The sequence below is a fragment of the Silene latifolia genome, chromosome Y, assembly GCF_048544455.1.
Source record: "Silene latifolia isolate original U9 population chromosome Y, ASM4854445v1, whole genome shotgun sequence".
Lineage (NCBI taxonomy): Eukaryota > Viridiplantae > Streptophyta > Magnoliopsida > Caryophyllales > Caryophyllaceae > Silene > Silene latifolia.
In genome coordinates this window covers 330,554,806-330,571,484 of record NC_133538.1, presented here as the reverse complement: position 1 = coordinate 330,571,484, position 16,679 = coordinate 330,554,806, and the positions used below count along the sequence as shown (strand labels likewise).

Genomic DNA, 16,679 nt, shown 5'->3' with positions numbered 1-16,679 from the left:
TACCGGGGTGCAGCCTGGGTTCACGCTTAACTTATGTGAAATAATAGATGGATCTATGCCGACCATGTCATCATGGGACTAAGAAAACCAGTCCATGTTCGCTTTTAGAAACTGGATTAGATAATCACGTAGCTCTCCACTACAGGTTGCTCCAATTAGCACTGCTATATCTGGATGTACCTTGTCCAGGTGGACCTGGTCTAACTTCTCCGAAGTTAGCTCCTTGTATTCCTTCGAGGTACCCCGGTCCTGTAAATGCTATGAGGGGAGCTTAGTTGTGGCTTTCAGGGCTTGTGTATAATAGCTTCTGGACTCCTCACGATCCCCTTTTACTGTGACCATGCCCTACGGGGTTGGGAATTTGAGACACTGATGATATGTTGAAGGGACCGCCTTCATCTGATGCAGCCATGGTCTTCCCAATATTACATTTTAAGTGGTCGGACCCTCAATGACTAAGTACCTCACCAACTTGTTGACTCCTTCAATATAAGTTGGAATGGTCATTTCGCCTACTGAATGTGCTATCTCACCACTGAATCCCACCAGTGGTACGGATTTATTTACCAGATTTTGTTTGTCGAAACCCATTACTTTAAGAGTTTCAAACATGATGAGGTTCACGGAGCTTCCGATGTCCACTAGTACCTTTCGCATGGTGCAGTTTCCAATGGACAGTGTTATGGTAAGGGCGTCATGGTGCGGCTCCGCGCCATTCCCTACGTCAGTCTCATCGAACGTTACCAGGGGTAAATCACTTCGGCTCACCCTGTATAAAGTTTCTGGACGGTCTCCTTTACTTTCGGTGGCTCTTCTTTTGGCCGCAGAGTACGTTAAGCCTGACAGCTCGGATCCACTTGTTATCATGTTAATAATCTTTGTGCATATGGGTGGAGCAGAAGGGAGCACCTGGTTTGCTATTTCTCTCTTAACCTGCTTGCCCCCACGTGGTAACAGGTGGTCCAGATTCCCCTTGCGTACCTGGAATTTTACTTCCCTCCGCAGCCTGAAATAATCATCTATCCGATGCCCGATATCCTGATGCCATTCACACCTCTTGCTACTGTCCCGGTCATCATTGGGTCGGCTTTGCGTAGGCGGCTTAGGCCACCTTACTTGGTCACCCAACTCCCTCAGTGCTTTCAGCAAACCTTCCACTCCTGTGTTGAACCCGTAGTCAGCTAATCTGGGAGGATATTGAGAATCATCCACTTGCTGGGTTTTTTCTGCGACTCTGCTGATGTTTGGTCTACTATACGGCCTGGCTCCCTCATCTTTCTTTTCTGTTGGTATCTTTCTGCTTGCTTTGTCGAAGGCTGTCGTTCCTTTTCTAGACTATATATCTTACTCTAACCTTAATGCCGTTGTAGCTCACTGTTGAACTTCCTCAAATCTCTCACAGGGATGCATCGTTAACTCCTTGTAGAGATCTAAATCCATATCTAGGCCATGACTGAAGGCGTTAATGGCTGTGGATGTGTCACAGCCTGATGCGTGCATTTTATATAGACTTTTTGTACCGTATTTGCACGCATATCTATGCATATTTAGTAGTATTTAGCTACAAATGTCCCCCGAATTGTCTACTTTGGTTTCTCTTGTCTTATTTGCAGGAATAAACTAAAGAGAAGCGTAATCAAGCCTAAAACATGTCCCTATTCATGCATTTAGGAGATGAGTTGAGTCGGAGCTTGAAGACTAGTATTTTGAGATGCGCAAAGAAGTAAGATGGCTAGGCGAGCAAAGGAAGAGTTTCATATTTTTAGTGCCTAATTTGAAGAGGCATATCTCGAGTTATACAACTGATTTTTAGGTGATTCCAATTGGAAATAAAATCTTGTCCTCTTAGGTTTCCAAAGCCATCGGAAACGCTCTGTTTTCCCATGTAACGAAGAAATGGCGGCCGTTTGAAATTCAGTGCGCGAAGCAGGAATTATGCGCTGGAAACCACTCGATCGAGTACTATAGTGTTCGATCGAGTAGTTTAAGTCTTCGATCGAATGGCTTATTTTTTATAGTGTTCGATCGAGTACCTAAAGTCCTCGATCGAGAGGTTTTAGCTTGGATTTGTTCGATCGAGTGATATAAAGTTGTTCGATCGACTGACTAGCATATATACTCAGGATTTTTATTCCGTGTTAGGTTTATTTTATGTTAATAAGCACTTTCCTATATGAAGGAAGTCGTCATTAGGTTAATAATGATCTCACACACTCTTAAACACTATTTTTCTCTCTTAATTGCTCCTACTTTATTCGTGCCTCTCTTTACTCCGGATCTTAACTTGCAATTCTCTCTCTACTTTTTTTAATTTGCAATGGTTATTATTTCTTTATCTTTCGCTCTTGCCTTATTTACTAGTATATTTAGCTAATTCTCCTGCTAGGATTTAGGGGATTCAATGAATTGATGTTAGTTGCTAATTAGGTTAGCAGATCTGTTGCTAAAATCATGTCTTTGTTGTTAATCACTGCATATAATTGTTATTGTCAACTTGAGTCGACAAAATTAGATAATTAATCTTGGTAAGCCTTGACCTAGACCGGAAGGTTGGAAGGGGTGAGACCTGCAGTGAACATTAGGATCCTTTAGTGAGGGCGGAATCTAAGCTAATAGTGTTTTAGGGCGAATTGAGACCGGAAGGAGATATTCGTTGCCCCTTAGACCGATACAAGTGACCAATCCGTGACCTTAGCTACAATTATCTGACATTCATTGATGACCCGACAATCTTAGTTCTCTCTCTATTTTGTTAATTCCTCTTAATATTATCTCTCCTGCTTTAATCTCATTTAGTTTAGTTTAAACAACTAAAACCCCCAAATTGTGACCGTAGACGGGCTAGAATTGACAAGTAGATAGTGACCGCCTCCATGTGGAGATCGACCCTATTTACCGCTGACTTCTGTTAGTAGTACTTAGATATTTATTTTTGGTACTAAAACAACGGTATCAAATTTTGGTGTCGTTGCCGGAGAGGCAACTATTTTATTTACTTGTTTATTTTTGTCTGTTTTTAGCCTCAAGGGATTTATTCCTTGAGGCAGTTCTTATCTTTTTCCTTAGTGTTGTTTTGATAGGCCCTATAGGACCTACCTAGACAGTTATAGGTAAAATATCATCAAAGGGAAGGCTTGAATACCTTTGATCTTCCACCTAAGTTCCATCCTATGGCGCAACAGGTGGTTTATTGTGAGAGATGTGGTGCTGCCAGGCACAATGCCATTATTTGTTTGAAAGGGAACGACGAAGTCTATGCGTTTAGGCAGCATAGACAAGCTAGTGAATCCATTTCATATGTGCCGCCACATCCGTTTCAACAACGAGGCTATCAAAAGCCTTCATTCGTTTGGCCACCACAACAACAAGCTCCTCCTCCTCCTGATAAACAGAAAGAAGCGATTGCTGAAGTGAAATCTTTGATTAAGACACTTGCACTTAAACTGCAAGAAGATGATAGATATAAGGAAGCTCAATTCAATGAGTTAGAATCTCAAATAGCTCGGTTAGCAGCTAAGTCGAACATTAGGCTCTCAGAGAAGGTACATGCTACCTACACCGATAACAGTCTTTCTTATGAAGGACCTGGATTGCCTATTGACGACAATAATATGTATGACTCGGAGTACGAAGATCTACCTGAAAACGAAGCATTTCTTGAAGATTTATGCACTGTAAAGCGACATACACTCGATCGAACTAGTCACAGTGTTCGATCGAGTGCATTATTTGAGGAAGTGTTCGATCGAGTAGAAACTACCACTCAATCGAACCGTCTTTATGAGGAAGACCTCGATAGAGCAGATCATGATGTTTGATCGAGTAATATTCAGGAGGAGAGTCTTCGATCGAGTACACTCTTTGCTCGATCGAATATATTGGCCACGGAGAGCATTGATATGTCATCTTGGTTCGTTTTAGATGACGATTTTGATGAAGACAATGGTTATGGTGAATCTCCCATTTGGAAAGCGGAGCTGGATTCTCTTGAAGCTGCGATATATGGGACAGAACCCACCAAGGAAGGGAATGAGAAGGTAGCTGAGTCAGTGGCTATTCCTAGCACGGAAGAGGTAATGTATTCTTTTGTCAATGATTCCGACGTTAGGAGCGACCAACCTGAGGTAATTAACGATAATTTTATTATTATTGGTATAAATCGTATACTACCTCATATGACTTATGCTTTATATTTCAATACTCTCCCCCCTCCCGGTTGGACGAATAAGTTAACAATTTTTCACCATACTTGTCATCAGAAATTCGTTAAGCTAAGACGGTACCTTAGATTTCTTTAAATGCTCCTTAGCTCTCTTATTTTCCACCGACGGTTAATTTAAGCTTTTATATTCCACCCGTAACTGGAGGGTAGAATTATTTTGTGGATAAATTTGGGAGCTGTCATAGGAAATTCGTTAGGCTTAAACGGATGCACATTTTAATTTCCTATATTATTATTCTATTATGGTGCTACTTACAGTTTTGTGTAGCACATGCGCAGTTATTTGATCGGCTGTTGTGTGCTTTGAGCTGTTTTAACTGGGCTCAATTGGAAAGGCTGGCTGAACAAAAGATGGTCGAGCTGGGACCTGTCTGAAACTAGCGCCGTCCGGGAGGCAACCCGGAGTTTAAATTTTTAGTTGATTTACATTTCAGTTTTGTTGTGTGTAATAAATGGTTTTCAAACCATAGACTGTGAACGATCTAGAATTGGCTTTTGGTCGTCATTTGTCTGAAGGTACCACTCGATCGAGCATTCTTTTTACTCGATCAAGTGCTTAATCCGTTCGATCGAACACTCCTATTCCTCGATCGAACACCTACAGAAACAGATATATCGATCGAGTAACCAATTCTCCTCGATCGAACACTTTGGCAGCTAATTGTACTCGATCGAGTATTATATCTTCTCGATCGAGTATCACGAGTTGGCTTGCTTTGATTCGCTTCCTGTGACGCTGTTCTGGAGGGTCTGTGACCTCCCATGTTGCTGGCTGGTTTGGGGAGGTCCCTTCTTTGCGTACTCTTATAAGTTTTCCGCATCTCCACTTTATCCTTTTTAGTTTGCATTTTCTTTCCCTATTTTTGTGTACAATGAGGGCATTGTACGGTTTGGTTTGGGGAGGTTATGCATCCATATCTGTGTCTGCAATTATGTTTTTATTGCATTTCTATTTTCACATTTAATTTCTGTATGCATTGTTGTTATTTTTATAAAAATTCAAAAATTTCATAAAAATAAAAAAAAAATCGAAAAAATTTCAAAAAATTCACGTTTATTTTAGCATATAGTCGAGTCGAAACAGTGGATTTCAATGATGAAATTGCACTATAATTTGTCCTTTTTACTTAAGCCTTGCATAAATTAATTTGTTTTAGCTTTGTCTTTTACATAATCTACGAGTTAATGTTAAAATTTAGCTGAACGAATAGACTTGACCTGAAATTTTTGCAACCTACTTATAATTTCTAAGTTTTAGAGCCGTATAAACTGGTATCATTTGTGACGGGTTTCATGTAGGATTGTGAGTAGTTATTCCTTGCATAACATGTTCATTAATTTGCACAAATATGAAATTCAATTGCTTTTTGCCTACATACATTCGGGTTAGTGGTTGGTGTCACATGCAGGGAGGCGCTTACATTCCCGTTTTCTTTCAGTTTTACCCATTTAACTCCACATTAGTCAAATTTGCTTGTTGACCCTTAACTATATCCAAATTTATCCTGCCTTGTCAAGCTAGTTTAGATTATTTTGTGGTATATTGTTTATTGTGCCAAGTTTGGTTTGTATTGTATTATCAGGAGTTGGTAATTTATGGAAAAGGAGGATGAGAAAAAAATTGAAAAAAGAAAAAAAAAAAACAGAAAAACGAAAAAGAATTCAAAACGTGAAAGGAAAGAAAAGAAAAAAAACAGACCGTGTAAAAAGAAAAATTCGTTTGTGACGGTCTTACTCCTATACTTTACCTATATCTTTTGAGGAGTTGTGTTGGTTGAGTGAGTTTTTGTGCCATATGAAGGGTACTTGAGTTTGATTTTATAATTGGTTAGGAATTGGATGTTGTTATATGGTATTGTTTAGGTGCTAGCTTGACAATTTTCCTCCACATTTTCCATACTTGTTTTGCCTTTTCTTACCCATAGCCTCACTTTCCCATAACTTTTGTAAGCCCTCGGCTGTGACGGGACCTTGTTTGGTTGGAATGTATGTGTGGTGATTAGAATTGTCTATCATTTTAGCTGCAAGCAAGTTTATGAGGGTCGTAGTTTAGGTGAGCGACTATAATTTTCTCTCTTACATTCATATGCTTACCATTTGCTTCTAAGAGAAGAGTGACCCGTGAGAGTCCATTATCAAAGGTCTTGCAAGGTCGACAGTTCAGCTTTATTATAGACATCCTCTAACTCGTTTGCATTTGACTGTTTTGCTATAAGTATTAGTTGGCTTGCATTAAATCGGTTTAAGTGGACGATTTGTAGCTAGCTCTGAGCTTTACTCCGTTCCATTAGTTAGTTGCATTTAGTTTGTTTGGGGACAAGCAAATGTTTGGTTTGGGGAAGTTTGATGCGTGCATTTTATATAGACTTTTTGTACCGTATTTGCACATATTTCTATGCATATTTAGTAGTGTTTAGCTACAAATGTCCCCCAAATTGTCTACTTTGGTTTCTCTTGTCTTATTTGCAGGAATGAACCAAAGAGAAGCGTAATCAAGCCTAAAACATGTCCCTATGCATGCATTTAGGAGATGAGTGAGTCGGATCTTGAAGACTACTATTTTGAGATGCGCAAAGAAGTAAGATAGCAAGGCGAGCAAAGGAAGAGTTTCATATTGCTAGTGCCTAATTTGAAGAGCCATATCTCAAGTTCTACAATTGATTTTCAAGTGAGTCTAATTGGAGATGAAGGCTTGTCCTCTTAGCTTTCCAATGCCACTGGAAACGCTCTGCTTGCCCAAGTAACGAAGAAATGGCGGCCGTTTGAAATTAAGTGCTCAAAGTAGGAATTATGCGCTGGAAACCACTCGATCGAGTACTATAGTGTTCGATCCAGTAGTTTAAGTCTTCGATCGAATGACTTATTTTTGATAGTGTTCGATCGAGTACCTAAATTCCTAGATCAAGAGGTTTTTGCTTGGATTTGTTCGATCGAGTGATATAAAGTTGTTCGATCGAGTGACTGTAGGGAAATATCCGTAAAATTCCCTTAAATTTTAGGACTATAACGTAGATTTAGCATGTGATTATCGTCGTAAAACATAAATACAAGAGAAACGATAAGGAATAAAGAATCAACCTCGGGTCCTTGAGAATTCGGCCTAAGATCTTAAATCAACAGAGATTTCCTCCTAATCGTTGCACCCAAGACCGTCTGAGACTATGCCCCTTGTGCTAGAAAGTACTCTCTAATTGCCTTGCAATATTGAGAGAGTTTATGTGAGGTTTTTCGCTGTGAGATCTAGGTTTCAGAGAGAATGCCTCCAAAACCTAATTTTTCTGTAAAATGAAAATGTTTTGGTCAAAAGGAGAGAGAGCCTCTCCTTTTGGTTGCCTCGGTCCGCGGGTCTCAAGAGGAGGGAGTGGGCTTTCCACTTTTCTCCTCATTTAACTCGTGATCCGACTCGTAATTGCTAAAATGTATATGACGGGATTTTATTATAAATTGTCATCGGTTATTAATATATCGACTAATAACATGGATTAGTTGAAATATTAATACATGTCCGACAAAGACAATATTGTATAATTAATTCAATATACATCAATTAAATATAATCGTTTATATTTAATTTACGAATTAACCGCTTAATTCACCTTAGCCCGTGTTATTTAATCTGTATTAAATAATTATCTCAACATCGCGTTTGACTAATTATTTATTCAATAACTCCGACTAACTGCTTCGTCAAATTAGGCATCAACATGACTGTATTTTCATACCGTCACATCTCTCAAACGTATCCTATAGGTGTGACTTTTAGGGACCAGTTGATCACCGCCATCTGTATGACAATAACGTCAAACTTATCTAGCAAGCCAACCGTTATTGATAAACGTGGATCAACTGATAATAATACAAAAGTATACCCTTTGATCCTTTTAGAGATTTATATGTCCTTGCACTAACTGTAGAGGACACCAGCCCCAACAAGCTCCCACTTGTCCGTACAAGTGTATGTGCAATGACGTTATCCGCACTAACTGGAGGACACAAGCTCCAACAAACTCCCACTTGTCCGTACAAGTGTATGTGCGATAACCGATTCTCATATTCATTTAAAAATTTCTCCACTCAATGTAAAATAATTTGCAGATCCGGATCCCAAAGGTCGTATTTTACAATCGATCTGTATCAAGAGTGGTTTCCCCGACTAGAGAGTAACTTAACTGATAAAACGAATCCGTATTCGAGCATGGCCAAGCATTTCAGTTACAACTCCTCGAGTGGCCCTGAGAAATATCGAGTACCTGATAAAGGCTGAATATTTCCTTCAACTCGACTCCTTCCGATCTAAGCACAGCAGGAAATGACCCAGAAAAAATCTACTTGGCCCCCTGTTACGGATGACCGTGAGAAAGAAACCAAAGTCACCCAAAATCTGCCTTAATCTCAAGAGACAGTTGATAGTCAAAAGAATCGACTCTTAGGATCACCATGGAGGTCCTATCCACGACCTGGCATCGAATGTTATATAACATTTAGGACTCCACGTCGATGTCACAATTGTGTCCTACGAGATATCCGTATAACTCGCCTCTGTGATTGGTCAGTCAACCGTTTGACTTATGGCTCGTTGAACCCACCATCAACCAACGTCACAAAATAATTGCCAGAGTTATCAGCTCATGTGGGCAATTAAGGACCAAAATATAATGTTTGTTCAGTTCACTTTGTGGTGTTCAAAAATTGTCGTACAATTCCACATGAAAAACAAAATATATAAATATCAAAACGATGATGTCGTATAGAGTACAAAAGAGAATGAATCTAATCCATAAAAGAGTACTACAACTCAGGAACACGTTTAATTCCCATGGAATTAACATGCCCTTCATGCTTATCTTGTCGTAATGGTTTCGTGAGAGGATCTGCTATATTATCATCTGTAGCAATCTTTTCTATCACTACTTCCTTTTGCTCCACGTAATCTCGGATTAGATGAGCTTTCCGTTGTACATGTCTAGACTTGTTGCTAGACTTAGGCTCCTTAGCTTGGAAGATGGCACCTCTATTGTCGCAATAGATGGTGATCGGGTTATTCGAACTAGGCACTACAGATAGTCCTTGTAAGAATTGACGCATCCATATCGCTTCCTTTGCGCCTTCGACGCGGCATAGTACTCGGACTCGATCGTAGAATCTGCTTGTAACACTTTGTTTGGAACTCTTCCGGTGATCGCAGCGCCATTAAGAGTAAAAACGAATCCAGACCGAGATTTCGAGTCATCTCGATCCGTTTGGAAGCTAGCATCTCTGAATAGGTTCTTGCGCATAACTTTTGTTCGCCTCCATAAGTCAATGCCCAATCTTTAGTCCTCCGTAGGTACTTAAGAATGTTCTTGACAGCCATCCAATGTGATTCACCTGGATGCTGTTGGAATCGACTTGTCATACTCAATGCATATGCCACGTCCGGACGTGTGCATATCATGGCATACATGATTGATCCTATAGCCGAGGCATAAGGAATCCGTGTCATGCGCTCTTTCTCTTCCGGTGTCTCTGGTGCCTGAGACTTGCTCAAATGCACCCCTGGAGCCATAGGAAGAAACCCCTTTTTGGAGTTAGTCATGCTGAATCTCTCTAGGATCTTGTCTATGTAAGACTCTTGACTGAGAGATAACATCCGACGTGATCTATCTCGATAGATACGGATGCCCAAAATTCTTTGTGCCTCACCCAGATCTTTCATCTGGAAATGGTTCTTCAACCATACTTTTACCGAAGTTAAGAGAGGTATGTCATTCCCAATCAGGAGTATGTCATCGACATACAATATTAGAAAGACAATCTTGCTCCCACTCGACTTGATATATAGACATGGTTCCTCGACCGATCGAGTAAATCCATTTTCTTTTATCACTTGGTCGAAACGATGATTCCAACTCCTAGAAGCTTGCTTAAGTCCATAGATGGAACGCTTAAGCTTGCATACTTTCTTAGGATGTTCTGGATCGATGAAACCTTCGGGTTGTACCATGTACAACTCTTCCTCTAAAAAACCGTTTAAGAAGGCGGTTTTCACATCCATCTGCCAAATTTCATAGTTATGAAAAGCGGCAATCGCTAAGATAATCCGAATGGAACGCAGCATGACTACGGGTGCAAAAATTTCATCGTAGTGCAAACCTGGCACTTGGGTGAAACCTTTAGCAAATAGTCGTGCTTTATAGATATCTTGTTGACCTTCCACAGAATGCTTTATCTTGTAAAGCCATTTGCATTGAAGGGGACGAACCGTAGCAGGTAAGTCAACAAGATCCCATACGTTGTTCTCATACATGGAGTCCATCTCAGATTGCATGGCCTCAAGCCATAGCTTTGAGTCAGAACTGGTCATGGCACCTTTATAGGTTGCGGGTTCACTACTCGTTAAGAGTAGAATGTCATCTATGTCATGTTCCTCGACCATACCAATGTATCTGTCCGGAGGAATAGAGACTCTTCCCGACCTCCTAGGTTCCTCGGAATATTAACGCATGGGATTGAAGGAACTGGTTCCTCCAATGGTTCGGGTATTTGGTTCGGGAATCTCCGACATTCGAGGTTCTATCACTCTTTGCATTCTCGAGAAATTCCTTCTCTAAGAATGTCGCACTAGCCGCAACAAATACACGTTGTTCGGTTGGCGAATAAAAGTAATGACCAAGCGTTCCTTTAGGATAACTCATAAAGTATGTCTTGACCGATCGCGGGCCGAGCTTATCCTCGTGTCTCCACTTGACATAAGCCGCGCAGCCCCAAACCCGTATAAAGGAAAAGTTAGGGACCGTTCCCTTCCATAGTTCATATGGAGTCTTGTCAACAGCTTTAGACGGACTTCGGTTAAGTATTAGAGCAGCTGACAGAAGAGCATAATCCCATAATGAGTCAGGCAACACGGTGTCACTCATCATGGATCGAACCATATCAAGTAGTGTTCGATTTCTCCGTTCGGACACACCATTCAACTGAGGTGTTCCAGGTGGAGTTAACTGTAAGGCAATCCCACGTCTTTGAGGTGTTGATCAAACTCGTGAGAAAGATACTCGCCACCACGGTCCGATCGCAGTGTTTTAATCTTTCTTCCCGTGAGGTTCGTGCACCCTATTCTGGTATTCCTTGAATTTCTCAAAGGATTCACTTTTGTGCTTCATTAAGTAGACATAGCCATATCTACTTAAATCGTCCGTGAAAGTGATGAAATACCTATAGCCTTCTCGTGCGGTGATTGACATAGGTCCACACACATCCGTATGTATGAGTCCTAATAGGTCAGCAGCGCGCATTCCAACACCTTTGAAGGAAATTCGAGTCATCTTACCAATGAGACATGATTCACACGTGCCAAATGATTGAAAATCAAAGGCCGAGATAGCTCCATTCTTTATGAGCTGTTTTACGCGTTTCTCATTAATGTGTCCCATACGGCAGTGCCATAGATACGTTTGATCTTTGTCACCAACCTTTAACTTTTTATTCATTACGTGTAATATTTCGGTGGTCTGATCTAAAACATAAATTCCATTCATGGAGACTGCCTTGCCATAAATCATATCGTGTAATGAGAAAATGCAAGTATTATTCTCTATTACAAATGAAAAACCAAGTTTGTCAAGTGCAGAAACTGAAATAATGTTTTTAGAAAGACTGGGTACATAATAGCAGTTATATAAAAATAACTCAAATCCGCTAGGAAGCTGGATCACGTATGTTCCCCTTGAGACGGCAGCCACTCGTGCTCCATTCCCAACACGCAGGTCCACCTCACCCTTTACGAGGGTTTCGATGTTGCGGAGCCCCTGCACATGATTACACAGATGAGAACCACAACCAGTATCTAGTACCCAAGTTCCGTAACTTGCGTGGTTAATCTCAATCATATGAATAAAAGTAGAAGAGGAAGAAGACATACCAACAGGTTTAACGCGACCTGCTTTTATGTCCTCATGGTAAACAGGACATGTACGCCTCCAATGCCCAGTCTTGTGGCAATGATGGCATTCCATGTTATCGGTCTTGCTCTTTTTCGTGCCTGATGAGTTGCTCGACTCACCAGGCCCACTCTTACCTGATCCCGACTTCTTAAACTTCGGTTTACCTACTGCTAAGCCTGGCTGAACTTTGCCCTTTCCCTTGCCCTTGTTTGACACAACGAGAACATCTTGTTTCAGGCTCCCACTGAACTTCATGTCCTTCTCGGTCTGTACGAGAAGGGAGTGTAGTTCATGAGGACTTTTCTTCAAATCATTCATATAGTAATTCGCTCTAAAGAGCCCAAAACCATCGTGGAGTGAATGAAGCATGCGATCAATTACGATGTTCTCGCTGATTTTACAATCAAGCGCCTCCAGTTTCTCGACATTCTCAATCATGCTGAGAATGTGTGGGCTAACCGGTTGGCCCTTCTGGAGTCTCGCATCAAAGAAGCGAGTGGTATGCTCATAGGTCACGATTCTCGGTGCTTTCGAGAATTCCTTGGTGAGCGTGGTGAAAATCTTGTTTGCACCTTGGGCTATGAAGCGTTTTTGCAAATTGGGTTCCATTGCAAAAATGAGTACGTTCTTTACCGCACTCGCTTCCATGGCGAAATCGTTATACTTGTCGATCTCGTTAATTCCAGCCGTGGGGCCTGGGTTTGGCGGGATGGGCTCTATCAGATATTTGAGCTTCCCATCGCCAGCGGCGGCAAGCATTCCGTAATGCCGCCTCCCAGTCCGCGAAGTTTGATCCATCATTCTTCAGTCGAGTAGACTGATTCATCTGATTCATGAAGATCCGAAGCCAGGACTCTCGGTCCAATGTGACACTTGGCATTGGGTCGTCATCACGGCCAGCCATTATGTTATTAGCAAATTAAATTATCGTGATCTACACTGAAAAAGAAAGGAAAAACAAAACGAAATAAGCAACTCATCGAGGTGATTTAAGTCTATTTAAAATTCATTTTAATTGTGTAGACTTATTGCACTTGCATAATTGATCTCCCTCAAGTATTATACAAGTGATCCCAAGACTCAATTTCCGTAAATTGATAAGCCAACTGTTTAGCTAGTTCTTCCGTAAGAACTCTTGGTCGATAGATTTCCGTAAATCCTATCTATAGTCCACCATAATCACAGGATCGTACGAGTGACCATAGTGTTGAGATAAAATAGGTCAATCAGTTCCAACTTACCCAACGTAGAAGGGGTCATATTATGCCTACCGACGAAGAAGGGATTCATTGGAGTTTGACCTATAAAGACTATTCTCAATTTTTGGTTATACGAGGAAGATCCCATCATCTTAGTTTTAATTCATTTTAAGTGAACGAATAACTAGCATTACGTGAATGAATTAACTTAGGTGATGGCTTAAAAAGATCGTGTGACATAAGAATGTCATAGAAAACTAACGCGTGACCTCTATATGAGTCAGTTTTCATGCAATTATTAGGTGGTTTGGTTTTAGGCGGAATATGATGCAAATTATCGTTACAATAAAAATAAAAGAATGTAAAACGTAAATAAAAGTCCTAGTGTGGCCTATCCTAGTAAAAATGAACATAATACAACTTTGGAATCCACCGTTGGACCCGAAAAGCTTGTCTTGATGTTCCATCTTGATCCATGCAGCGGGAGTGAGCATCCGATTCTCCATCTTTGGTCTTCTCAAAATTACAATTTAAATATTACAAAATATAAACCTATTTACATTCTAAATAATAAAAAAACTGTAATTACAAGGAAAAACCAAAACGGAGATGCGAGATCTCAAAATACAACCAAGACCGTATTCCATCATTACGGTAACACGTTCTACTAAGGCCACACTAAGTTACAACCGATTGTAAAAATTAAATACGTAATTAAAAGCATTCAAGGCATTCAACAATAACGATAAATAAAATGCATCAACTAAAACAAATTTATTCGTGACATAATTCCGTAATTATGTTAAATTTATCCAAACCACCTTTTAACGATTAAAATTATGTGACAAAACCGGTTCTATCAACTTAATTTTAATCCATGATAATCCATTACTTTAAATTGCTTTAAAATAAGCTAAATGGTACGTGTGTGAACCGTTTCACAATCAAGCGAGCGTACAATATCCGTATAAAGTACAGTTTATGGCCAAAAGAAAATTTAAACAACAAAAAATTAAATTTTCAGCGCTGCCAAAACAAAAAGTGCTCGATCGACTGAAACTGCAAGTCGATCGAGAGGATTGCCAAAGAGAAAGTGCTCGATCGACTGAACTCAAGGTCGATCGAGGACTTATATCAGCAAGACTGTTCGATCGAGTACAAGGAGGTCTCGATCGAGCAGTGAGGGTTTTAAAAGTGGTCGATCGAGTACTGCAAGGACTCGATCGAGTAAAAACAAGACAGAAAACCTCTCGATCGAGTAGAAACATGCTCGATCGAGAACAAAACATATCTGAAAACTTAAAACCCTCGTGAAAACATTTGACAAAGCAAAATCAATGGCAAAATTGATCTAATTCGTATAAAATCAAATCAACAATTGAAAATACATGAACATATTGTTATGATTATCGTTTAAAATAACAATATGCAAAAACCAAATCGAAAACAAACACAAAACAGCCGTGTAACACATGAGGCCGCACGGTTTTCGACACAAAAGCAATCGTTTCAAATCGTTTTATTGAAAATCACATTGAAAAATATACGTGGCCTCGCTCTGATACCACTTGTAGGGAAATATCCGTAAAATTCCCTTAAATTTTAGGACTATAACGTAGATTTAGCATGTGATTATCGTCATAAAACATAAATACAAGAGAAACGATAAGGAATAAAGAATCAACCTCGGGTCCTTGAGAATTCGGCCTAAGATCAGAAATCAACAGAGATTTCCTCCTAATCGTTGCACCCAAGACCGTCTGAGACTATGCCCCTTGTGCTAGAAAGTACTCTCTAATTGCCTTGCAATATTGAGAGAGTTTATGTGAGGTTTTTCGATGTGAGATCTAGGTTTCAGAGAGAATGCCTCCAAAACCTAATTTTTCTGTAAAATGAAAATGCTTAGGTCAAAAGGAGAGAGAGCCTCTCCTTTTGTTTGCCTCGGTCCGCGGGTCTCAAGAGGAGGGAGTGGGCTTTCCACTTTTCTCCTCATTTAACTCGTGATCCGACTCGTAATTGCTAAAATGTATATGACGGGATTTTATTATAAATTGTCATCGGTTATCGGTTATTAATATATCGACTAATAACATGGATTAGTTGAAATATTAATACATGTCCGACAAAGACAATATTGTATAATTAATTCAATATACATCAATTAAATATAATCGTTTATATTTAATTTACGAATTAACCGCTTAATTCACCTTAGCCCGTGTTATTTAATCTGTATTAAATAATTATCTCAACATCGCGTTTGACTAATTATTTAGTCAATAACTCCGACTAACTGCTTAGTCAAATTAGGCATCAACATGACTGTATTTTCATACCGTCACATCTCTCAAACGTATCCTATAGGTGTGACTTTTAGGGACCAGTTGATCACCGCCATCTGTATGACAATAACGTCAAACTTATCTAGCAAGCCAACCGTTATTGATAAACGTGGATCAACTGATAATAATACAAAAGTATACCCTTTGATCCTTTTAGAGATTTATATGTCCTTGCACTAACTGTAGAGGACACCAGCCCCAATAGTGACTAGCATATATACTCGGGATTTTTATTCCGTGTTAGGTTTATTTTATGTTAATAAATACTTCCATATATAAAGGAAGTTGTCATTAGGTTAATAATGATCTCATACACTCTTAAACACTGTTTTTCTCTCTTAATTGCTGCTACTTTGTTCTTGCCTCTCTTTACTTCGGATCTTAACTTGTAATTCTCTCTCTACTATTTTTAATTTGCAATGGTTATTATTTCTTTATCTTTCGCTCTTGCCTTATTTACTATTATATTTAGCTAATTCTCCTGCTAGGATTTAGGGGATTCAATGAGTTGATGTTAGTTGCTAATTAGGTTTGCAGATCTGTTGCTAAAATCATGTCTTTGTTGTTAATCACTGCATATAATTGTTCTTGTCTACTTGAGTCGACACAATTAGATAAATAATCTTGGTAAGCCTTGACCTAGACCGGAAGGTTGGAAGGGGTGAGACCTGCAGTGAGCATTAGGATCCTTTAGTGAGGGCGGAAGCTAAGCTAATAGTGTTTTAGGGCGAATTGAGACCGGAAGGAGATATTCGTTGCCCCTTAGACCGATACAAGTGACTCATCTGTGACCTTAGCTTTAATTATCTGACATTCATTGATGACCCGACAATCCTAGTTCTCTCTCTATTTTGTTAATTCCTCTTAATCTTTTCTCTCTTGCTTTAATCTCATTTAGTTTAGTTTAAACAACTAAAACCCCTAAATTATGACCGTAGACAGGCTAGAATTAACAAGTAGATAGTGGCCGCCTCCCTGTAGAGATCGACCCTACTTA

General features: G+C 39.8%; 1 protein-coding gene across 1 annotated transcript; it reads right to left on the bottom strand.

Annotated features, from left to right (window-relative positions):
• Positions 1–432: 432 nt before the first annotated feature.
• On the bottom strand, positions 433–1,500 carry LOC141631391 (uncharacterized). The gene is made up of 2 exons (XM_074444068.1): positions 1,376–1,500; positions 433–1,330 (listed from the first exon to the last, which is right to left on the bottom strand). Exons 1-2 carry the CDS (start codon positions 1,498–1,500, stop codon positions 433–435), a joined length of 1,023 nt encoding a protein of 340 aa, XP_074300169.1.
• Between the last annotated feature and the right edge of the window lie 15,179 nt (positions 1,501–16,679).

Excerpts from the sequence above, each read along its gene's own strand:
- LOC141631391 (XM_074444068.1), bottom strand. The coding sequence starts at position 1,500 with ATGCACGCATCAGGCTGTGACACATCCACAGCCATTAACGCCTTCAGT. Across the intron at positions 1,331-1,375 it reads AGATTTGAGGAAGTTCAACA|AAAAGGAACGACAGCCTTCG; the intron begins GTGAGCTACAAC and ends TATATAGTCTAG.